The sequence below is a fragment of the Epinephelus lanceolatus genome, chromosome 12, assembly GCF_041903045.1.
Source record: "Epinephelus lanceolatus isolate andai-2023 chromosome 12, ASM4190304v1, whole genome shotgun sequence".
Taxonomy (NCBI): Eukaryota; Metazoa; Chordata; class Actinopteri; order Perciformes; family Serranidae; genus Epinephelus; species Epinephelus lanceolatus.
Window position 1 is genome coordinate 33,881,963 of NC_135745.1, and position 23,979 is coordinate 33,905,941.

At 41.6% G+C, this 23,979-nt stretch overlaps 2 protein-coding genes across 2 annotated transcripts in view; one reads left to right on the plus strand and one right to left on the minus strand.

The window, feature by feature from the left end:
• Nucleotides 1–6,768, minus strand: part of LOC117272345 (uncharacterized) — a 30,163-nt gene extending 23,395 nt beyond the window's left edge. The window contains exons 1-3 of the mRNA XM_078172857.1: nt 6,618–6,768; nt 6,290–6,383; nt 4,542–4,584 (exon numbers count right to left, since the gene is read on the minus strand). Of these exons, the coding sequence (XP_078028983.1) occupies nt 4,542–4,584; nt 6,290–6,342 (96 nt within the window). The 5' untranslated portion in view covers nt 6,343–6,383; nt 6,618–6,768. The remainder of the gene's footprint in view (nt 1–4,541; nt 4,585–6,289; nt 6,384–6,617) is intronic.
• A 100-nt stretch (nt 6,769–6,868) lies between these two features.
• The window catches only part of LOC117272346 (uncharacterized), a 31,220-nt gene continuing 14,109 nt past the window's right edge, over nt 6,869–23,979 (plus strand). Inside the window, exons 1-29 of the mRNA XM_033651225.2 lie at nt 6,869–7,127; nt 9,645–9,698; nt 11,823–11,912; nt 12,129–12,173; nt 12,480–12,524; nt 12,659–12,721; nt 12,888–12,941; nt 13,097–13,123; nt 14,837–14,905; nt 15,005–15,067; nt 15,165–15,200; nt 15,674–15,718; nt 15,907–15,984; nt 16,639–16,692; nt 16,791–16,850; nt 19,059–19,100; nt 19,198–19,251; nt 19,338–19,379; nt 19,476–19,554; nt 19,763–19,798; nt 19,944–20,120; nt 20,689–20,778; nt 21,052–21,135; nt 21,281–21,351; nt 21,443–21,631; nt 21,765–21,936; nt 22,042–22,131; nt 22,275–22,382; nt 23,259–23,353. Of these exons, the coding sequence (XP_033507116.2) occupies nt 7,056–7,127; nt 9,645–9,698; nt 11,823–11,912; nt 12,129–12,173; nt 12,480–12,524; nt 12,659–12,721; nt 12,888–12,941; nt 13,097–13,123; nt 14,837–14,905; nt 15,005–15,067; nt 15,165–15,200; nt 15,674–15,718; nt 15,907–15,984; nt 16,639–16,692; nt 16,791–16,850; nt 19,059–19,100; nt 19,198–19,251; nt 19,338–19,379; nt 19,476–19,554; nt 19,763–19,798; nt 19,944–20,120; nt 20,689–20,778; nt 21,052–21,135; nt 21,281–21,351; nt 21,443–21,631; nt 21,765–21,936; nt 22,042–22,131; nt 22,275–22,382; nt 23,259–23,353 (2,184 nt within the window). The 5' untranslated portion in view covers nt 6,869–7,055. The remainder of the gene's footprint in view (nt 7,128–9,644; nt 9,699–11,822; nt 11,913–12,128; nt 12,174–12,479; nt 12,525–12,658; nt 12,722–12,887; nt 12,942–13,096; nt 13,124–14,836; nt 14,906–15,004; nt 15,068–15,164; nt 15,201–15,673; nt 15,719–15,906; nt 15,985–16,638; nt 16,693–16,790; nt 16,851–19,058; nt 19,101–19,197; nt 19,252–19,337; nt 19,380–19,475; nt 19,555–19,762; nt 19,799–19,943; nt 20,121–20,688; nt 20,779–21,051; nt 21,136–21,280; nt 21,352–21,442; nt 21,632–21,764; nt 21,937–22,041; nt 22,132–22,274; nt 22,383–23,258; nt 23,354–23,979) is intronic.

Sequence of the window (23,979 nt, forward strand, 5' to 3'; positions counted from 1 at the left end):
AAAATCAGAGACAAACCAGAGGACTTCAATGTAGAGGAACTGATCATTACTGCATTTAAGAGGATGATGGAGACTGGCTGGGGCTGTGTGAATCTAAGCAGAGCAGAAGAAGAGGTCAAAGGGACATCAGTGGGCCCATCAGATAAGGCTGTGGTTTGGGCATATCTGACATTGCTGCATATTTTATAGCTTTGAGAATTAGCCTCCAAAATAAACACGTTTCCCTGTGGAGACTGGACAGTCTTGATTAGGAAGCTTTAAACAAATCAATGTTCTCACATAGACTTGGGTAAATAATGAGAACTCTGACCTTGATGAGAAAGAAAGCTCACAGCGTTTCACCACTCTCATAATGACATCTTCTTAAAAAACGAGTCCACACCTCCAGATGCTAAAGCATTCCCACCAAGGTGTGTGTGTTTTTGTGTGAGTGTGTACGGGGAATTTTACTGTGCCTGTGTCCCAAACATTTGGTAGTGTTTTCTCAAGCTAACTAAATATTTGGATGAATTAATGCTGGTGAAACTGAGGTCTATCGCACATCTGCTGTCCCACTTTCGCTTCTGGTCCAAACATTCAAGGGTTTCTCCTGCATCAGTCACGATGACATACTACAGTTGGCTGTGTCTTGGACAGGCCATTAGCATTAGGCAAACTGTAAAAACATAAAGAGAAGTAAAACCACTGGCAGGCCTCCATTGCTACACCAACATTCTGACATTACGTCCAGTCCAGCTTGAGCAGAGTTCGAAACTTGAGGACTTAATTAAATTAGGTAGCTATCATAAAAAGCAGAGTTGCTGAACACTCTGTAGTTTGGGGAGGATTTTAGAGAACGGCACTTAGCAAAACTTCAAGGCTGCATCCCTTACCAAAATTGTAGTATCTAAATTGACTTTAATACCTGTCAAACTTGTTGTTACTGATGTTGGTTGGAACTGTTTCTCCTCTAAAACAATAACAGTGCTATATGTGCTTTATTCTAAAAAGAAATAGTCATTGTTCCCGATGTTGTAACCTACTGGCATAACTTCTCTTCAGACCTGGACTGGAAGAAAATCTGGTGCCTACCCTCTAAATATCTTTTATAAATGAAGTTAAGAAAGTGACTTTCAAGATGATTCATCATTTCTATCCCACCAAGGTATTTCTACCAAGGTTTAAAAAGGACATTGTTGTGGACTTCTTACTTTGTCAAATGACTTCAGAAGAATTATGTCATCTGTTTTGGTCTTGTCCCCACTCTTGTATTTTTTGGCAAGATGTCTGATCTTTTATTTCCCAGTGTATTGATTTTGGACTTTTCCTTTCTGATGAAAATGTATTGTTTGGCTTTTTTACTTAGCCTTTTACCAAAACAAATCAATACTGTATCATCAATTTGATTCTATTCCTTACAAAATATCATATTCATAAATCTAAGTTTTGGTTAGCACTGTCGCCTCACAGGAAGAGGGTCCCTGGTTCAATCCCGGGTGCGGGAGTCTCTCTGTGCGGAGTTTGCATGTTCTCCCCGTCAGTGTGGGTTTTCTCTGCATACTCCGGCTTCCTCCCACAGTCCAAAGACATGCAGGTTAATTGGTGACTTTAAATTGTCCGTAGGTGTGAATGTGAGGGAGAATGGTTGTTGGTCTCTATGTGTCAGCCCTGCGATAGTCTGGCAACCTGTCCAGGGTGTACCCTGCCTCTCGCCCAATGTCAGCTGGGATAGGCTCCAGCCCCCCTGTGACCCTCAAGAGGATAAGCGCTTAGAAAATGGATGGATGGATGGATAATTTCACAAGTTTGTCAACTACTTTGATGCTAGTCTGGTAGTAGCTGATGTTATTAGTTCATTGGTTAAATAAATATTTTATGTCCATCCTTCTCATGTGGCACAGTAGGAATTGTTTTATTTACAGTGGTGTTTTTAGTTGGACGGAAATAGTAGGACAGTAACTAATTTTGTGACTAATACATTTCATAAGTAATTTTGGACCAATACAAAACCTGAAAATGACAGTTCATGTTGACATAACATTGTTGGCTATTTCACATTTTGCACGCAGTTTAACACAGGTAATAATCTGACAGGGTGCGTAGGTCTACCTGGTGGCAATATTTTACCTGGTGTCCCCAATTTGCTGCTCACTTCCGGGTTTGTAAGCTCTTTTAATATGGCTAACTTTAGCGAATGTTACTGTATGTTTTCAGCCAAAATAGCACAGTTTAATAGTTTGTATTCCTTTCAGAAAGATGTTTGGAATCCTGAAAGCCTGAGTTTGGCCAGGTAACATCACCATAACAAATGAATTACTGACACAGGGAGCAAAACTGTCTTCCTCGACAAGCTAGCAGTTAGCCATCTCTTACTGAAGAACCAAGCAGGACATATTGGTATAAATTGAATATAATATTCATAGCTATATTTTCACAAGTTTATAACCGCCTGAAACTAAGAACTGTTGTGTACAATTACCTTAGAGTGGGCTGGTTATATATTTTCATACAGAAAGTTCTCCTCGTAATCCGCCATTTTGTTTCTACAGTAGCCCAAAACGGACAAAATAAATACTGCTTGCAAATAGAGCGATCGGGCTGCTCGGGTTTTCGCGTCGGCCACCGTAGTTCTCCCACACAGTTGGCACACGGGAGAAGTTTCAGTTCACCTTTGGATGATATTAAATACTTAACTTCTTATTAGATTTTTTTATACTGAGGTTTGGTTTATGACAATATGGGTTACCCTCAAATTTGTCTTCTAAAAACAGACAAGTCAAATCAATGCTGTAGAAGTAGTCTGCAACAGGTAAGAAGCCACACAAGCATCAAATTTGTGCTAGCCATCTTCATTGCCAAAGGCTTTCAGCATGCGTATTATTGTTTTTCCATACTCAGGGCACTTGACTTTGTGAGCATGGGCTGCCCTCTCTGCAATTTTATAACAATTATATCAAGCCACTGACCTTAAATTGTAAAATAATGGTAAATAACAGCAGCATTAATCCAGGATTATTTTAATTTTCAAGTAGGCCTACCAAATGCCTTAAAACCACACTTTGTTTCTTTGCCAGAAGGCTATACATGCATATTTTGTTAACACATTTGTACTGAAAACAAGACAAACTCCCACAGTTCAAATTTCAGCGTGTTGGCTGAAAACATGTATGTTGCCAGCTCATGCTTGTATCCAGATGTTATATTTAGTATCTGCTAACAGTCTTTCGCACTTCTTTTTTTACATGATGCATAGCCTACAGCACATGTTATCTACTTAGCGGGGAATTTTGCATGTATACATTTGCATGTATCAGTCCAGGCAGTCCTGTACACTGTGCAGAAAAACTGAAGTTACTTTGGGGCCTCTATCACCAACACATAGGGAGCAACACATACAGTCTCCAGGTGCATCATGGACATCACGGATTTTTTTTCAGGGAACACTAGCTAACTAACACTAACACTAAAAGCCCAGATTTGTGCAAAACAGGAGCACACTGACATATAGAAAACTATTAACACCCAGTGACATAAAATGCGTCAGAAGCATCAATATCAGGATTATCTTGGCCAAGCATTGATGGTTTGTTGTTTGTTACAGGCCCAAACTACATTCCTGGCTACTGTAGCTGCAGCAATGTTTATGACAGTCAAGTTTTAATTAAACTTCACGTGACAGATTTCAGTGCATGCAGTCCAATGCAACATCCTCATCCTCACAAAGTGGTCTCACCAAAAGCTGATGATTAAAAAAAAAAAAAAAGTTTATGTAAGAGCTGTTTAACAGCTTTGCAAGTGCATGTGTTTCACCCAGTGTGCTTTAAAAGCATCTTTAATCTATTGAGGCACAAGTCCACTAAATAATTTAAACATAGTCTTGAAATCGGTCCCAGCAAAAGGTCTGATCTGTGTGCTCCTCGTCATACCTAGTCTTGTTTGGCGTGTATGTTGCCGCATTTTCATTGTCTGCAGTTTATTTACAACAAAATCCAGATAAAATAAAGCATTGATTGCTTTTGATTATGGTCAGTTGCTGCTGTGTCTTACAGTGTGTCAGATGTTTGAGTTTGGGAGAAAGGCACATGGGCAATGGTTATTCTCAGCAGTATGGTCATATACTACAGTATGTTTATATAACTGATTTTATTTGGAGAGTATTGGTGAAATATTCAAAGTATTGATTACAAGGTTTTTAGATTTTAAAGTTGTCATAGCATTGGGGTGGCTGTGGCTCAGGAGGTAGAGTGGGTTGTTGTTGGAAGATCACTGGTTTGATCCCTGGCGCCTCCAGTCCATGTGCCAAAGTATCCCTGGGCAAGATACGGAACCCCAAATTGCTCCGGATGGCTGTTAATGTCTAAAAACTGAGTAGCAGGTGGCACACTGTATCGTCACCTTGGCCACCACTGTGTGAATATTTGTGTGAATGGGTGAATGTGACTCGTAAAATTGCTTTGAGTAGTTGGAAGGCTAGGTTGGTGCTAAACACGTGCATGTCCATAGTGGTGATATGTTTTAATTTAAATGTGCATGTGATGAAAACTTAAAAAGGAAAGTCTTACTGCATTGAGCTGCTGCACAAAGACGACCAGGATGAAGATCCACCTGTGAATGTAACAGATGTGATAGATTAACTGTAGTCTCATTTAGCCCCAGCAACTGGATGCCATTACACGATAATAAATGATAAGAAGAGGCACGATTAGTGAACACTGAAAAAGAAAATGCTTGCCTTAATTTAATCTGAAAAAACTCCACTTGCTAAATTGTTGCACATTATCTTCAACCTTATAGCCAGAAAAAATATTGGCATTTTACATCTCTGCAAACCACAGATATGCAACATTTATGTATCAAAAGTGTTGAAACTTACATTTCTTTACATTTCAACTATGCTCTTGTAAATGTAAGGTAAGGTTTAGGTACAAAAAACACTTGGTTATGGTTAAGAAAAAATCATATTTTGGCTTAGAATACCCGGTTTTGGTGCCTCAATTGGCACCTGAAATGGTGCCTTTGTCTCACTAAAACACACGCCACTTTGGTGCCACTATCACCACTAGAAATGGCACTGATGATGATCTGCTTTTAGGTCTGGAACCTCCCGTCTACAACAGGCTTGAGACGCGCCCACATTGATTCTGGAGTTACTCTCTTATCCTGAAGCCTCCTTAAGGAATCTGATCTTGATTTGGTGGTGGGAATCTCTTGTGAACACATGCCTTTGCTGATGTAGACCCCAGCAGAATTTGAACCCTGAACCTTCTACATAGAGGACCAGTGCTCTAAGCACTACACTAGGGAGGCCCCTAGAAATGGTTCTGATGCTGTGCTAAAAAAAAGTTTTTACCTCAGTCACTCGCAGAAATAGTGCACTCAGTCTCATTAAAAAACGCACAGTTTTGGTGGCACTATTTCCACTAGAAATGTTGCCAATGTCTCTCCAAAAAACAACCGGTTTTGGTGTCACAATCGCTCATATAAATGGTGCCAGTGTTTCTACAAAAAACACAGTTTTTGCGGCACCGGAAATGGTGACGATATCTTGCGAAAAACACCCAGTTTAGGTGGCACATTCATCACTGGAAATGCTGTGATGTGTTGCCAAAAAACAAAACAAAACTGGATTTGTTATTTGTTAGTCTCAAACAGTGGTCTACAGTTTGGCAGCTGTCTCACTGAGGTCTCACACCATCACCCACTATCTCCTCCACTTCCCAATGACAACTATGTCACTAGAAACATTGATGATACATATAAAATAAAATATACAAATGCAACATATTTGTCTCCAGGGACATACATGTGTTGCTCTTGTGTGCAGGAGAACTAAATCTCCACCCAGAGAGAAGGAAAGCAAAAAGCATGTTGTCTATCCAAACTACCATCACACTGCAGGTGACACCATCTCAGTATGGTGGAGGTCAGTTCTTATACAGAATCTTCACGTTGGAATGCAAGTATGCAGATGTGTTGAATGTCTGAGTAAACAAGCAAGACGTGTGTTTGTATTCAGGTAAATAGGTTTACATAGTAGGGGAAGTGATTTCCGTCAAATTTAATAAGAGATACCTCCTTATGTTTATGTTTTTCTGAGAAAATATTCCCAAATAAAAAAATAATAAAATGAAAATAGTACAAATTTTAAATTGGAAAAAGATGCATGTGGGAAAAATGTCACAAAAAGTTACTATTATAAATCATCACCAGATATGGGTGCTGCTACAAATACCACAGTGATAAAATGCATATCATATTGTTGTTATTGCTAATAATAATTCATTACTATTATGGTTGCAGTGGGACTAACCTGAGGGGGCACAGAGACACAACTGTAACTGGGGATCCCATCTTCTGTCTCATCAATCTGCTTAACAGGTGAGTGTAGGTCTCACTGCTGCCCCCTGTGGCGGATAAAAGCATGAAACACCAAAAACACCTGTGAACCACGATCCAGTTGATAATATGTGACAGTGCAGATTGTCTGTGAGGTCAAATGTACATGCAATGAAGATGTAAAAAATCTAAGCATGCTACTGATGAAGACATTGTTGGTGCTGCCCTCCCACCCAGGTAATCTCCTCAGGCATCTATAGGTAGCAGTCCATCATGCACATAAAACAACTTTCAAAACTCACCCAAATTCAGAAGTTCACATTAGTCTTCATGAGCGCTTCAGTGCATCCTAAGCGGGATAATCTCCGACAAGATTCAAACTAATCTCCTGCCTCCGTATCAGTGGAAACCAAACAGAGTAGCTGCCACTGTTTGTAAGTATCGGGGATGAGACCAAGAGACGGATGATGATTGGGGTGGACCGCATCACTAAGCTCAGAGCGCCTCCCTCTTCAGGATCAAGTTAAACAACTTTCCTGGGTTGTCTTGTCTATCAAGGCACCATTGCCCAGACAGAGAACTTTAATTCAGCTGTAGCCATGACCTAACATCACCCAGTGGATGGGTGTAATGTGAGGGGTAGTTGCTGAGGAGGACGCTGAAAAAGACATCCATTACCTCTGGGGTGTGTGTGTGGTAAGCTGCTGAGCTTTTGATGTAACTGGAGCAAGAAAAGAGCCATGGGGAGGCCAGTGTTTGAAGTTCCTCTGATCCTGTTGGCTGTGATGTTGATGGGCACTGGAGCCAACAATGTAAGATGTTTAATTTTTCCTTACTTACTATAGCGCTGTAGAAAGAGCTGATTTAATTTAGCCAGCAGCACAGTCTGGACAGGTATTGAAATGCAAACACTATTTTTTATTTGTGCTTTTCTTCCATACTGTAACTGCAGAGATTAGGGGTGGCTGCTTGTTAATTTTTAAAATAATTCTCAATTCTGTTTTGTATAACTTCACCTTTCTCTTGCTGAGTCTCCCTGGTAACATAAAAGTCCACTAAATCTGTGTTTACGGGAGAACAGCATCACTCTGTTACAGCGTGCTCCTTGCGTGTGTGCTGTTGTGTACAATGTGAGCACCATTCATTCTCCACAGCTTTAGCTCTGATATACAACTGCTGTGGTCTGTTTGTAACTGCAGTGTCGGTGCTTAACTTGAAACATGGTGTATCCTGAAGAGATGCAGGTTGCTTGCAGTCTAGTTTACTTCATTGTGTACAGTATGCACTTCACTGGGCTATGTTGGTGGGCTCTTTTATGGAAGGCCGTGGAAAGGGGACAGGATATGGTAGATGGAAAATAAGCAAAAGAGGCACCCGGCACTTGACGGAGACGTAAGCAGACATTTGTATAGTTTCTCTGATAAAAAAAAAAACACGTTGTACATCACCAGACTGAAAAAGAAAGTAAAAATAAGCAGAGGAAGCTTGTGAATGATGAGGAAATCTACATTTTTATGCTGTTAAAGCCATGGCAAAACACATCTCCAACCTTATAACGTCCACTTTATTCCACCTTTAATTATCCATTCATGTGCACAAGGAAATTGAATGTTACAGTAAAAAGGCAACTATTAAATGAGTCAAAGAGAAATTGTATCAGACCCAGTATTCCCTCTTTTTGTTTGGGAGCAATGTACTCTGGTTTATGGCTCAATCTCCACAAGGCTAAGGTGAATTGGAAATTTAATGCATCTGAATTATTCACATTAACCAATAATGGTTCATTATGTCAGTGGCTTATTATAACCTATAGCTGACCTGTTATTTAGCCCGCAGTCAGACAATCCACAGCACTTTTTTTACACTGTTTTACTACTGTGGCTTCACTTTTCTAGTCTTTCAATAAAGCTTTTGCTTTTGCTGATAAGCAGTAATGTTTACAGCTCTTAAATTAAAGGCCACTGTGTTGGACGGAGACACAGGAGGTGTTAGCTCTTAACAGTGGAGAGTTATGGATGTTGTTTTGGCAAATTGCATCCACAAATCCTACCGAATTAATCCTCCCTTCACTGGGCAAATAACAAATTCTTCATCAACTTAATGCTTGTAGAAGTTGTAATTTATGTGTAATGATTTGGATCACTCAAAGCAGCAGACTGCCATCAGTAGCTGTGTAGGGTGAAGCCTGCTCGGGGGCATAGAGCCATTAGGGGGGCGTACACATGACAGCAGGAGGTGTTAAAGGGTAAAGGGAACTAAAGCTGAAAGTATCAACCAGACAGAAATCAAGAGTGCTTTCACACTGGGGAGGCTTTTAAGATTCAGGATCACTCACGTAGTTCACCTTCAAATGTCTGGTAGCAGTTTCCACATTACGGTGAGTGGTTGATAGAAATGAAATAGGGTCACAGTGGTATGGAAGAGGGGGGGCTTAGAGGGCTCGACAACATACATAACTCTGTCCTTGGACCCTCACAGCAGATAAGGGAAAAATCCACAAAATACTCTTTAATGGGCTAAGTGTAAGTCATCTCCGGAAGAGCAACTGAGGAGATATCCCTCTTCCAGAACAGACGAACGTGCAATTGTTGTCTAACCTAATAAATTACAGTATAGACCAGGGGTGAACTCCCCCGCCACAGGGTCCAATGCGGCCCAAGATGACTATACTAAGACCAACCTCTGACCCGGGAGGGCAGAGACAAAGGATGGCAGGCATGGCTGTTCCCTGTGAAAACATAATGCAGAGGCTTTCCTGCTGAATCAGTATGGCGGCTGCTGTCGGTTCTGGGCCTGGACGAGAAGAGCAACAAGCAAGCTGCTCGTAGGATGGGGGCAGAGGCTGAACGAGCCTCCTGCTGGTTATGGAGCAAGAGAGAGGAGGATAGCTGGAAGCCAGGATCAGATGGGCAGCTGCCGACCCACCAACTGGAGAGTGTTGCGCTTAAAGGTCGAACACTCGGTGAAGGTTGGGTACCACCTGAGGACATCTGGTCCTGGTTGAAAGCTACAGTAACCCAATGTGGTAACCGAGGAAATCACCCAACAGGTGTATTTTGCAGCTTAAGAGGTGCAAGGTTTCAGGCTGTTCATCTGTTTTGTAAAAGGATGAAGGTCGACAGAATGTACTTGGAATTCTTTACACAATAAAGAAAAAGTATTGGAGCTGATGGTACTTCTAGGTTATTGTGCAATAGTGTAGTAAAAAAATTAAAACGAGTTTAACATGCCTGGTATAGACAAACCATATGCCGGAATGATACAGATTATTTGGGCACTGTTTCCCATTTACACAAGACATATTGAAGAATGTTACAATTTCTTTTCAGTGTGTGTGCAATGGGAGATCAAGGTGCCGCTGTGAAGGAGTGAAAGGCAGCAAGGTGAGTGGATCATCTATTGTCTGCCTCATGCAGTTTTGAAACAACTGTATTTCATATATAACTCTCTCCTAAAGAGTTACATTTAAAGTCACAATTATAGTGCGTTTCCACCCGTAATTCAAGTACAATACACCTCAGCTCATGTACATGTACTTTGATGCAACTACATTATATAATCAGACTGACACACTTTTATTTATTTATGTTTACACCTGTGCTTTTCTTACTGTGACATATGAAAATGTATTATGTGTAAAAGACTGTATCTGTTAGTATTACCACATGAATACTATTGTTCTTCTAACATTTCTACAGATTTTAAAAAGCTTTCAGAACAGACCTAGCACCAGGGGCCACAGTGCTATTGTCTCACAACTGCATTAAAAACAGCACACTGTTCAGCGGTTTCCACAATCAAGACGCTTCAGGTGCAGTTGTACAGCGCTTATGAAGTGTCTCTACATTCTTAATAATTATTTTACCACTGTGGAGAGAGACCAGCTGTTTCATCGTAAATCAACTTACAGTGAGCTCCGAGCAGAGACAGCAGAACACATGAAACCTTGTTAGTCTACTACAGTTCAGCTTCAGTGGTGCTCTGCAAAAAAAATCCTGTGACTGTACAGACTGTATGTTCATGGCAAAAAAATGCAACATGTAGTTTTCATTTTCACTTTGCTAACATCAGTCTTACTGTCAAAAGCACCCCCCCAGTCTCTGACAACAATTTAACTATATAATTAATCAGTTTGCTGCTGTTGTTACAGGTTTGTTTCCAGTAGTAATAGTTGGAAATGTTTGAGTGAACAAGCTTCTATTTTCAACCACAATGCACAGATATGATTTTACATCTATAAATCAAAGTTATGCATGTGAAAATAGGCACTGGCCTTCATTGCTGACATAAAATAATAAATTATCCAGCAGCAGCAGTAATGTTGTGTACTAAAGGAGCTGTACGACTTTCAGAGCCGGGCCCAGATTGCCTTTTCACCTCTGACCTCACAAGCAATCATCGGGGTGGCTGAGCGGAAATACTGGCGGCTCACATGAAAGGCCTTCAACACTGAGTCCGTTTTTTTTGTCACATGTCTAAAAATAAATCCGACTTCACGTTGTGTCAATTACGTTTCCTGCATTAAAATTTTCAGAACAGGTTCGATTTTCTGCGTTTTCACATCCGTCGGATCCTTCAGCGACGTTTGACCAAGAATGAGTGAAGAAAATGTGGCGGCTGGACACAGCCAGAGGAAGAGACAGAGGAACAAGTATCACAGAGTCATTTCATAACTCAGATAGCTACTTTCACCAAGTCAGATAGTAATATTCAGGTGGATGATATTGAGGAGGAGGAGGATGTGGACTGCACACAGCATGTGGAGGACAGCTCCGCCCCTTCATGCAGCTGTGGTGCCAATTGAAAGACACGGGGAGGGAGTGGTGACAGCCAGATAGCTAACTCCAGTGGAGAGAGGCAAAGGAGGAAACACGTCTTTTAATTTTGTCACGTATCGCAAATTTTCACAACAAATAGAACAATGAAATGCATCAGTATCAGTGTGTAAGGTTTCTGTGCGTGACGATTTCTTTTGGATGACGGCTTAAAAAAAATACATCCAAAAAAACGGACTCAGTGTGTGAAGGCCTTAACAGTGTTAACTATGGTAATAGTGCTAACAATGGCGACAGTGCTGAAAGAGCTAAGAGCATTAACCTCAGGGGGAACCATGTGGTGGGCATCATGCTTCCATGACTATGCTGTCCTGGACCCACAGTGGCAGGTGATGACTGCCGTATGAGCGCGGTGCAGAGCAGTGGCAATTAGCTAGCAAAAGGGACATAAAAGAAGAGACTCACATGCACTAACATGAAAGCGTGCCCGACTTAGCTACCAACACAAAGAACAGACAAGGGAGCTTGACTTCATTTCCTGCTCAGGACGCCATTACTCCAGTGTATCTTTATATAGCAAACAGTTGTTCGATGCAATGTTTGTTCTAAATGCGGTATATTGCACCTTTAAGCATCAGCCTCCCAGTAATATTTCAACAAAAATCCTACAGTCATTTATCTCTTTCTCTCACTTTCTTTCTTTCTCTCACACACATTAACTCACACTTACAGGGAGACAAAGGTTTTCTAGGACTTCCAGGTCCCCCAGGGCCAGGGGGCCGTCCAGGACCAGATGGTCATGCTGGACCTTTGGGACCAAAGGTAGAATTTCAGCCTGGCTCTTGTGGCTGCTTCGCTCTTATATTCCGTATATCTCTAAATCCAACACTGTTGTCAGAGGGCAACATTGACTCAAACTGTGTATAGACCATGATGAATTACAGTTTCTCTTTGTGTTTCCAGATATCACTTTCAGTTGTGCTTATGCTGCATCTTACCAAATCACTAAGATTAATTATAGGTTTCTGTCTTTGACAGGGCAACACTGGGCCCAATGGACCTGCGGGGCCACAAGGCGATCCGGTAAAATAACTGTGTTATTCAAGCTTGTGTCTGTTGAGTGTTGATTTGATGTCTCAGTGCGTGAAAATTGAGTTGAGAAAATAGACATGTGTGGAGTAATGTCTCATGTACTGGGTTGGATCCCCATTTGCCTTCAGAACTGCCTTGATTCTTCGTGGCATTTGTGTTAGTGAGCAGTTGAACAGGTGTACCTAATAAAGTGACTGATATATGTATGTGTATAGACAAAGTGCAAATATTGTGGTAGACTAGGTATCCACTCATTGGCTTTTAAAAAGTAAACTGGTTTTGTTACCGTCTTTACAGGGACCTGAAGGCAAAGAAGGATTTGCTGGCTCTCATGGTTTGCCGGTGATGTATCTTACCCTCTATATATCCATGTCACGCTGTTCATTATCTGATTTATGCAATGTGTAAGTGCATGTTCCTGCATATGTTTATAGATACCTGTTACTTTTTGAACTTCTACTGTTATTCTCTTACAGGGTATTCCAGGTTTACAAGGACCTCCGGGACCTCCAGGAGCTCCAGGCTGCAATGGAACAGATGTAAGAAAATATTACATATGAACAGTGGTATGGTGGCATTGCTTCCATGTGATAATTTGACTCATTTGTCAGATGCTTGCATAATGGAGCTTTGAGTCAAGAGCTTTTTCCCTCACAACTTTGTAAACTTCATTTTGAGCACTTTAAACACATTGCATACTTTTAGGGAGAGGATGGACCTCCTGGTGTTCCCGGGGCCCACGGGATTGATGGACATGCAGTAGGTTATTTCTGTTATATGTTGTAATCAAATACAATGTTCTGATTTCTTATCACCTTCATTCTTTTGTTGTTTAGTGCCGTCCTTAAAATGAACCATCAAGGTAAATGTTTACTGTTTGAAATTTTTGCTGCAGCTCTGTCTTTCCTTCACAGGGTCCACCTGGTGCGCCTGGGCCTAAGGTAATAAAGTGTGTGCTGTGCCACCCACGGTCAGTCGTTTAGTACTTTTTAAATTTAGGACGGGTGAAGCTGCAGAATTGCTCAGCAATTACTGCCTTTCAGGAAGTTTATTAGCAGGATCCTGATGCACCAAGAAAAACATGACGCTGCACTAGCAGGTGGCCTCTCTGCCTCCCCGAGCTCCCAGAGCTCATTTTCTACCTAGTCCGTGTGAGACCAGTAACTTGTTTAAAGATTTTTCTTTGTTTTGTTCCTCCTATCAAGTCCATCCTTCCACTTTTATTTGTAGCAACAAATGTGTTCATTCTCAAATCTAATTTTCAGGACAGAAGCTCTTTATGTTATTTGTATTGACAAGAATGCTAGCACTGAGTGTTGCCAGAGTAAACATTATAGACCTTCGACATCAGAAAGTAAGATTTCTTGTGAGCATTATAATGATTTTCTGTAGCAGGCTTTGTATTTGGGTATGGATCTGCAGACTCTGTAGTCATCTTTGTGTATCTGTGTGGACTGATAATTTGCATGCACCTGCTCAGACAATCTGCTCATGGACAATGCATGTGAGGGTGCCAAAAGCATGTTTAGCTAAAGGTGTCAGAACTCTGCAGTCTTCCAGTTTCCTAGCTTTGAATATGAGCTCCATTGGGAGATATGTTCAGCTGAGACTAACTACACAGAGGGTCTCCCCCGCCCTGGGTTCGAACCAGAAACCACTGTTCCACCGTGCCGCCCACTCACATAATATGCAAGTACATGTTCTCCCCGTAAATCAAGTCTTGTCGAATTATCTTCCACATTTGTGGCTCCCAGGCAGAGGAAGTTCTTTAGTTTTGCTTGCTATGGTTTAGCATACAAGTACAACAGATTCCTATTCGGCTACTCCCTAATCCCCACACCTTCTCTCTGTTTAAACAAATCTTTCAAACTGCTGCAGCCATTTTATCACTTTGTTCACTTGACAAGGTGTCAAACACAATCAGGGTTCACTATGCACAGGAGCAAAAGCACTATAATTTGACCTATGACATCACACACAGTACTGTACGTTACCATTGGAGTACAAATCCTGGCAGAATAAATATTTCTGGAGAGAATGTGTTCATAGACACCTCCATGAGAGTATGCATGATGAGGCCAGCAGCAGTGTGGACTCCAAATGAGAGTCAGGGCTCAGATGTGCACTGGCAACATGCTCGGGCCTCTCGTCAGCCTCTTTTTAGCACTTATGAGTGGGAGAGATTACTGTGTGAGAGCCCTTGTGTCACCATTTACACCTCTAATGCTGTGTTGTTAGGTCTGTGTCATGGCAGTGGATGCTTACTTACCCAGCTTGGGCAACCTTAAGCCTGTTGAAACTCTTTAGAGGGCAAAGCCTGTGTGAAATAGGCTGTCATTTGTAACCCTTTTCCTGCAAGCACTAGTTGCTGAATTGGTGAATGAGAAGTAGGGTTTATGCGGTCGTTTCATGGAGGAAACCCCTCATTCTGATTCTGAGCACACGCATGCATGACAGGTGCACAGATACATAAAGATGAGTGATGAAGGCTGCAGAGCCAAACTGTGAACTGGAGTTAGAATATGCAACTGTGAAATATTATAACATCCTCCACACAGTATCACTATATACCTGTAATTATCAGGTATGCTAACGCTATATTTAATAGTTTAAACAACAAAATGTTAAATAAACTTGCTGCCTGGATTTCACAGGGTGAGTGTCGGGTATCAGTGGGTGCAATACCAGGGCCACCTGGGCCACCTGGGAGGGATGGAGTGCAGGTAACTTTTTGGATTGCATTGATAATAACGATAGAGTTCTGTTAATAACGTTAATGTTTTATGTATTTATATGAAGAGGAAGCCTCCTTTGTATTTCAGGGGGATCCAGGTCCCCCTGGACAGCATGGACCACCAGGAAACCCTGGACCATGGGGCCCTGTTGTGAGTGAGGTTTATCCGTTGTCTTGCACAGAGTATTGCACTCTGGAAAAGTTATTATGTGATGTTTGATATAACTGTCTGCATTCTTTATGAACAGGGGCTTAGTGGCCGTCCTGGGGCTCCAGGATCTAAGGTAACGCTAATAAATATGGATGAACACTTTGGGTATGTGTGTGCGTGTTTGACAGCTTTTACCGCTGATTATAAGAGTGTGAGTATATACTGGGCGCCTAAGTGGCACAGAGAAAAACCACAGCTGCAGGCTTTTTGTTTTGGCCTGGTTCTCCAATTATCATACTTAGCAGTGTTCACACTACCTGGGAATGTGGAAACATTTCCTAGCTGTTGCTGTTTTTTCGCATGGCAGTATTTTGGAATGTGTTGAGAACATCTACATGTGATACGGTTTCCTGTGAAACTCCTTTCAGTCAGTGAAAATGGTGGTGATAGGATGTAGCGTATTAGAGGAGGGCAGGCTAAACCCATCGGTGGGATTTGGCAGTGACAAGGATGTTAAATGTGGGAACCAAACTAGGATTTTTTTAGGAATACTGGGAGACTAGATTATTTATATAAACAAGTTACAACTGCTTTCCCATCCCTCAGGGACAAGAGGGTATAGGTGGTATCCCAGGACCTCGCGGACCAAAGGTAACTCCTTTTTTTTAAATACACTGTTACAGTATATTAATAAGGTTATACTCAATTAAAGAGGAAAGGATGCTGCATCGATCGCACAACCTATAGCACTGACCATCTCTGTGACATAATCATGACATTACTTGTGTGCATTCTTTACATTTTTATGTTTGAGGATGATGTCAGTTTGTTTGATGTAGGGGAGAACAGGACCGCGAGGACCACCGGGGCCACCGGGTCGGATCAAGGAGTTTTTAACTGAGAGTGTTGTGTTAAAGGTACAGTAACAGACTCAGATCAAATCACTGTAGCACTTACATATTTCACAACATGTAGTTTCCTGTGTGTTTTTTTTAATTGCCCTGAATGATAGCACCTATAAAGTCCATTTGAGACTTAGCTAGTGCACGAAACCCAATGGTGTCACACTCACACAAGCTGGAATGCTTTCCAAAGTTTGCAGGTGCTGTTTGAATACCAGGTTTTAAAACTCAACCTCCATTTAGTTAAGGTTCAAAAAAGGCCAGGCAAAAGTGCAAATTTCTCCTACATGTAAATGGAAAAAGTAAAAGGAAGAAAGGGAAGAGATCAGTTGATAGGTGGGCTGTTAACATAGTGACCTTAAAGTGGCGTTAGAGAAAACGCTGACTAAGTGTCCAAAATGGAAAGACTAATCCTCATCTTCAGTAAATTTCATTCTCACCTTTTCGTTATAGTTAGATATTCCTCTGTAGATGGAGTGATGGTGGCAGTAAAGGAAAACTAGCTGGAATATTAAGAATCTACCTCGAGGGACTATGGATGTCCACAGCAGATTGGCTAGATTCAAATATCTTGGTCTATTTGGGACCAAAATGTTGGACAGAAAGACTTACAGGCAACATTATCCTGGAAACTAATGAACTCTAACCTGAGGTCTATGTCCTACTCAGGGTGAAAAAGGAGACAGAGGAGATGTAGGCGGAAAAGGCTGCAAGGGTGAACCAGTAAGTATATACTTTACACTTGCCCTTTTTGATTTTAATATGTGCAAATATCCTCCCTGATGTTTGTGATCTCTGTCCATATTTCAATCTGTTCCCAGGGAGACCCTGGCTATTATGAAAAAGGAGCAAAGGGGGACAAAGGAGAGCATGGTCCAGATGTGAGATACTACATCCCATTTATTCTATTCAACACTTTGAGAATAGCCAAAAAAAAAAGGATGATCAGCAGAGGGCAGTAATACAGCATTAAACTCAATGTGATTTGCCACAGTGCCACACAGGAAAAAGAAAGGAGAGAACAGAAAGAGAGGAGACAGCCCTTATTCAGTGTCCCTGTGTCTGTTAAACATATTAAGGTGTAACACCTGGAGGACAGACAGAAGGCACTCAGGCACTCAGATAAATGCAGGTTTTCATCAATTGTGCATTAGTTTGAAAGCATGTAAAGTAAAGGTGTGTTTGTTTACTTGTAATTAATGTAGCAGAGTGAATGGGACTAATGTGCTTGCTTATCTTGAATGTGTTTCATGTGGTTTGGTTTCGACACAGCTTTTCCCTTAATCAACAGTTTCATCCTATTGTAGGCAGCTGAAGTACCTTTAAACTTAAAATCAATCTATGTACACCATTTCATCATAATTCTGTTGCTAGAAAATCAGTCCACGTTACAGTGCACAGTAGTGCCGCTACCCCTTGTACTGTAGCTCCCTTTTTGAAGGCCCACCATCAAAAGAGCATCAAAAACAGCTGCTCTGAAATGAGAGAAAGGGTTAAGATCAAATATCGGGACAAAATCTTCCACGTTGAGGTGGGTACAGCTTTGCTATGCCTTGCAATGTTTATTACGACATTGAGAGCGCCCCTAAAAACATAGTCCATAGCTGTGGTCGATCTGACCTCATTGGATCTGAATGTATCTGATTTTTGGGGGGAATCAATGCAACCCAACATGACTGAGAATTTCAAATCTGAGCATGTGTGCCATGCACTTTAGCACTGTCGTCTCACAGTCAGACGGCCTTTCCCAGACCACCTCCTACACCCCTCTCTGTCCACTTTCACTCGGTTTCTGCGTTCACACGCAGGGTCCGCCACAGTGAGTGCTGTCCCAAACCAATCAGTGAAGAGTGGAAGTGACTTATGAAACCCTCCGATGCCAACTTATGGACCACGTGCAACGGTGTATTGTTTGTCATGAAGACGCTCAGAACAAATTGGGTTCCATGTGACTAACTTTGCAAACGAAAACTGCTCAAACTACAATACACACTGAATAATGTCAGGCATTAACATCTTAAAGGTTACATTGAATTTAGAATAAGGCATGCCCCTCTCTAGTCAGTGGAAAACAGATGCGTTCATTTGATTGTAAAGTGTTGTACATTGTACTGTTAAAGGAACGGTTGCAAAAAAACAAGCAGCTTAAGGTATAAATACAGCAGCAAGCTTTGGGACAAACATCCCTCTCTGTGGCAGAAAAAGCAACTGTCGTAACTTTTCATATTCATGAAGAAAAATCAATAAATTGATAAATTAATAAATACAAATTAGGTACATAAATAGATATACAACTTACTACTAAGCTTCTTTGGTGGCATTTCTTGCCTTTTTTCTGTAAACATCTTCTTGTTTTTCACTCTGATCTTTAATAAAGGGTGCTTCAATCAGCTGTGAAGGTGACCACAAATGGAGTCACACTCTGTGACGGGGTGGGAGTGGGTAGGGTATGGTTTGGGAAAGGCCCAGAGGGTTGTGTTTGTATCTACCGGCCGGCTGGGGCCCTTCTGTGTGTGTGTGTGTGTGTGTGTGTCATTTGTTTTTGAAAATAACGTTAGATCAGTATTAAATAAAAAAAAAAAATGCAGGGTTGAATGTCCAAAATGTGGTTCAGAGACAAAGGAATTATAACAAAAACAGTTAAAGGGCCACTTTTCAAATGATAAAAATAATGACTGATCTATCATTAAATTTTTGTGTGTTCCCTTTAGTGTCCACTGAGTTTGACTGAGATAAAAAATGTGTTTGTTTTTCTTATTTCTGTCATGGTCACAAAAGCTAAACAAGCTGAAGAATCACCCAGATAAAGCCAGATTTTTTTGATTTGTCACACAACATGAAGACAACGGGGACATCTCAGCTGCAGACTTAAAACTACTGTCATTTTGTTTTTGTTAATATTTTATTTTGAAGGCGTGTGGCATTCACCTGAACTGAGGAAGTACTTTTAAAGAAGGGGCGGGCCTCTGCTAATCACATCCATCCATGTGAAATGAAAGAGGGGTTTTCATGATTAGTGGCATGTAATGTCAACCACAAACACATTCTGAATAATAAAATAAATTGAAGGATGCCTTTTGTCCTTACAGGGTAAGCCAGGGAAGGATGGTGGCCCTGGACGAGACTTTAGGGTACTGTTCTCTGTACTGTTCTATGAGTGTGTATGTATGCAGAGTCATTATGGTATCATGTTTGTGTGGCATTTGAATACAGTACTGTTTTCTTTAGGGGATTCCTGGTCCCAGAGGTGATCCAGGATATCCAGGGACACAAGGAGAGACGGTCTGTAATCTTAGTGCCAAAAACAGTCCCCAGTCCCCAGGTATGCTTTGTGTTATCATCCTTTGATGGTATGCTCTAATATTTAGGGTGAAAAGGGAGATCGGGGTCCCCCTGGTCCACCTGGAGATGTGAGTCTATGCTTTTTCCAATGTTACGAGTAAATCCAGCTGCTCTTGAAGAACCACCGTGATTTCACTACATGCTTCCTGTGGTTCGGTTTACAGATATATGTGACTGAGCCACTCAAAGGATACCCTGGAGATCCTGGTTTCCGAGGCCCGCCTGGGCCCCCTGGGCGTCAAGGTAGATGAACATAATGCTGTGTAATAAGCCAATTTAGACAAAGTGAGATGAACGACAAATAGATCCAGCAAAGGCTAAAGTTGGTGTGATGATTGAGTTGTGACATATTCTATTGTTGTAGTGTGGTAGTTATAACTCTGAAAACTAATGTTTGCTCTCACTTCACATGCATATACAGAAATAATATGAGTTATCATTACTTTCTTAGGTGTTGAGGGATTTCCTGGACCTGACGGACCTCCAGGTGTGTAGTGAAGCTATCTATCTATCTATCTATCTATCTATCTATCTATCTATCTGTGCTGTATTTAAAACACACAGTATAAATAGGTTTGACTTTTGGTTTCCTGAAATATATTGCCAACATTCTCTTCCTTTACATTACACAGGCCATTCATCTGGGGATTATGTGCCTGGCCCACGTGGTCCCAATGGCTTTCCGGGCAGCAAAGGAGACCCTGGGGAGCCTGGGGATATTTTTCCTGGACTCCCAGGTCTAAATGGGGATGATGGGGATCAAGGGCCTCCTGGGGATCCGGGCCCGCCTGGACCTCCTGAAGACAGAAGTATGTGGAAATGTCCTCTTAAAGGTTATTTAATTGGAACTGCTACAGCTACTATTACCACTGCGAATATTGCTTCCACGTTCAGTAATACTGACAGTTATGTCAAATATCTTGATCGATTCAACAAACTTCTTGCATGGGTGATAGTGCTTTATGTTTTCAGTTATGTCAACCTCTCCTTTTTGAAATTTTTTATTCTATTGTCTTATACAGTGTCACAGTAAGCTTATGGGGGAGTTATTAGACAAGCGTGTTGACATGGGATTTCTACCAATATTGTCATCCTTTGAGTATCATTGGTCCTCTTTTTAAAGCTCACTTGCTTTCTTCTCTTTTCTATTATGTAAAGATAAAATGTCAGCAGTGTTTTTACAGTATTGTGCACAAACATGAGCTTTATGTGACGGACAAAGCACCAGGCTTTGTGTTTCACAAATGAACCAACATTTATCAAAGACTACACAGAGAAACATGGTCAAGGTTCATATTCAAACTGTTGCAGTTTCAGTGTGTGGCAGGTACATTGATCAGTCAGTCATATCGGCTTTGCTGTTGGTTCTGTTTGTAGCTAACAGGATTACCAAGGGTCTCCCGGGAGCGAAGGGAATGAGGGGTGCACCTGGACATATGGGACATGATGGGATGTATGGAAGGAAAGGTGGGAAACCAAGTGTCATTCATAAATTAATTGCTGCTATTCAGTTTTTGTTCAAATTGGTTTGACATCTATTCTGGCCTGCTAATTCCCCTCATTTGTCATTAAAGTATGCTGATAGACTATTACGTGCAGTTGTTGCTAAACAGCAGTTCATGCAGCTCTTTAATGGACTGAAGAGAGTAAAAGGAGATAATGTCAGGATGAGGAAAACATAATATTGTGTTATATAAATGAGACTCAGTAAAGACATTCCCATGGCTTTTCTTTGTTTAGGAGAGAAGGGGGAGCCCTGTTATGAGTGTATCGGATCAGGACCCCCAGGACCACCGGGTCCACATGGTCCACCAGGCATCCCTGGTAAAACCATTCACTGCATTAAAACACACAGATTCTACAATACCCATCCTTCTATATTTAAATGCATGTTTAAGTTTTACTGACAATGCTGAAGAGAATGAATCTTAAAACTGAAAAAGACATTTTATATCTTTCTGTTGCTTAGGATATAATCAAGGACCAGGTGCTAAAGGTGATCCAGGCATTCCAGGACCTCCTGGCCTACCTGGAAGCCCAGTAAGAAAACATATGGCACAAAAAAGTAGTTTGGTGTTGTTTTTGTTTGTTTGTTTAAAAAACATTTGTAAACAATAGTTCTTCTCTGAAGGGTCCTATTGGTCAAAATGGATTTCCAGGCCCTCCAGGACAAAAGGGAGACTCATATTCCTACAGCACTCCTGGGATAAAGGGAGAGCAAGGTGACACAGGACAGCCTGGCAGGCCTGGTACAGATGGCCTCCCTGGGTTTCCTGGGCTGCCAGGTCGCAAAGGCGATCAAGGGCCCCCGGGGGATTCGGTAAGAAGGTTTCTGTTGCCATTTGGTGTCCCATGTTTATGTTTCAAAAGTCTAAAACTCAGCTGTGTGCAAGAGCCCATCCAACAGAATATGTAATTCTAGTGATTGTTGGAACAACTCATCTACTCTCTAGTATCCCTCCTTTGGTGAATTGGGGGACCGGGGTTCCCCAGGTCTACCAGGGCCTTTAGGCAGTCCTGGAACTGTTGGTTACCCTGGGCCAGTGGGATATGGGCCTACTGGAGTTCCAGGAAGTAAGGGAGATGTTGGGGTACCTGGCCTGCCAGGACAGGCTGGATTTCCAGGTACAGAAACACACTGTACATTATACAATTTGACAGATATTTGTAAATATAAATGCACAAGTAGATAGACAGATCTAATCCTTTCTTTTACTCCTACACTGGTAGGCCAAAAAGGTGAACCTAGCTACGTCCACACGAAAGGACTTCCTGGACCACGTGGATATAAAGGCCTGCCTGGTCCACCCGGAAGCCAAGGTAAGCATAGATGTACGACTGAGAGATGGATGGATGTACGGACAGACGGAAGGATGGATGGATGGATGGATGGATGGATCGACTTTATGTTACCATACAATAGATGATGGAAGCATCTCTAAAACGTACCAACAAACTTCCAGGTATTAATGGAGCACCAGGTATGCCAGGAACACCAGGTTTTCGAGGACAGAAAGGAGAAAGCGGGGAGGTGTCATTTCCTGGAAGGCCGGGGTTGCCGGGACAAAAAGGTAATCCATGTGGGATTGAGCTCAAGAAAAAAGCCTCATAGAGCCTGTTCACACCTGGCATTAAAATGCATCTCCCCATGCTCCTTGAGTGACCACTTGTGATCGCTCTATATGCAAGTAAACGTATTAATCATTTCCATTCAACCGGTGTAGTTTTTAATTGGTGGGAGGTTTGCTGTGCTGAACACACACTTACAGCCTTTATAGGCTATATAAAATGAGTAAAATCTTAATTCATGTAGAGCTGTGCACAGACGAGCAACCTGTGGTCTCAGCGACTCCCCGCTACTAGGAGACTACTGCTGTGGGGGTATGAGCTCCATGCCAGGGACACATACTGACGTGGCCAACTGGTAAATGGTCATTAGTGGGTTTAATGACAGAGTTGAGCCAGGCTGCTGTTAACTCGTGCTAGTGCCAGCCTGGGAGGAGAGCGCTGAGTCTAACCTGTGTAATGGCAGCAACAGAAAGTTTTTTTGTTTAATGAGGATTCAGATAAGTAAGTACACAGCTGAGTGGGTTGTTCTTCAATGTGGCCCAGGAAACATTAGCGTACAATCTGCTAAAAAAAGAATGTGGCCATATGTAGCCCAGACCACATCAGAATGTGGTGATCGGATCTCAAGCACATTGAGGTATGTATTTAGAGCTGTCCAGTTGGGTAATCCAGTCACCCCAAATGCATGCTAATACCAAGTGTTAAGAGGGTCATAGTAAACATTCAAATTCTTAGAGCACAAGCTATATTATCAGTACTACGAAGTTGTTAACTGATAACTCCTTAAGACAAGGGGGAACAGCTAAAAATACATTTAATACATAATTTATGTTTCTATCACTTTGTGTGTGTGTGTGTGTGTGTGTGTGTGTGTTCAGGTGACAAGGGGCAGCCAGGTCTTCCAGGCTATTCGGGTAGGGGCTTGTCTGGTCTGCCAGGTCCACAAGGCCTTCCTGGGCTTGCAGGACTGAAGGTTAGAGACACAAACATCTGCCATTTATAATATTTACAAAGAGAGGTTACTCTATAGTACTTTGAATCTACGTATCATATACATAGTACTTTACTGGCCATTTTGTGAAAGCAGAGTAAAAGGTAAAAAGGTGTCTAGATTCCAGGCTTTACACTATATAATAGAAATGCAGATGAGAAACAGGAAATATTAAATGATTAAAGGTTCCCTGAAATGGTCTCTGTCTAATGTGATGTACCTTCCATTGGGGTTGGAGAATAGAAAGCAAGCAGGATCAATCAGCATTTGGGAAATATGTGTTTTTGGCTTTCTTAATGAATTAGATAAGAATATCAATACCACTCTCTATACTGTAAATAGAGAGCTACAGTCTGCAGCCAGTTAGCTTAGAGACTCAAAATGAGGGAACTACTAGGCGGCATCTGTCCAAAGGCAACAAAATTTGACTACTTGTATTATTAGTATTATTTTTATAGCAGTTGTGCTAAACTAGCCAGCTGCTGGTTGTAGCTTCATATTTATCATCGACATGAGAGTGGTAAGTGTGACCCAATGGGACATCTGTTATGGAGAGAAAATTAGTTTGGTTTCAGTGCTCCACAAATGTCGTTACGACCTTAACATAA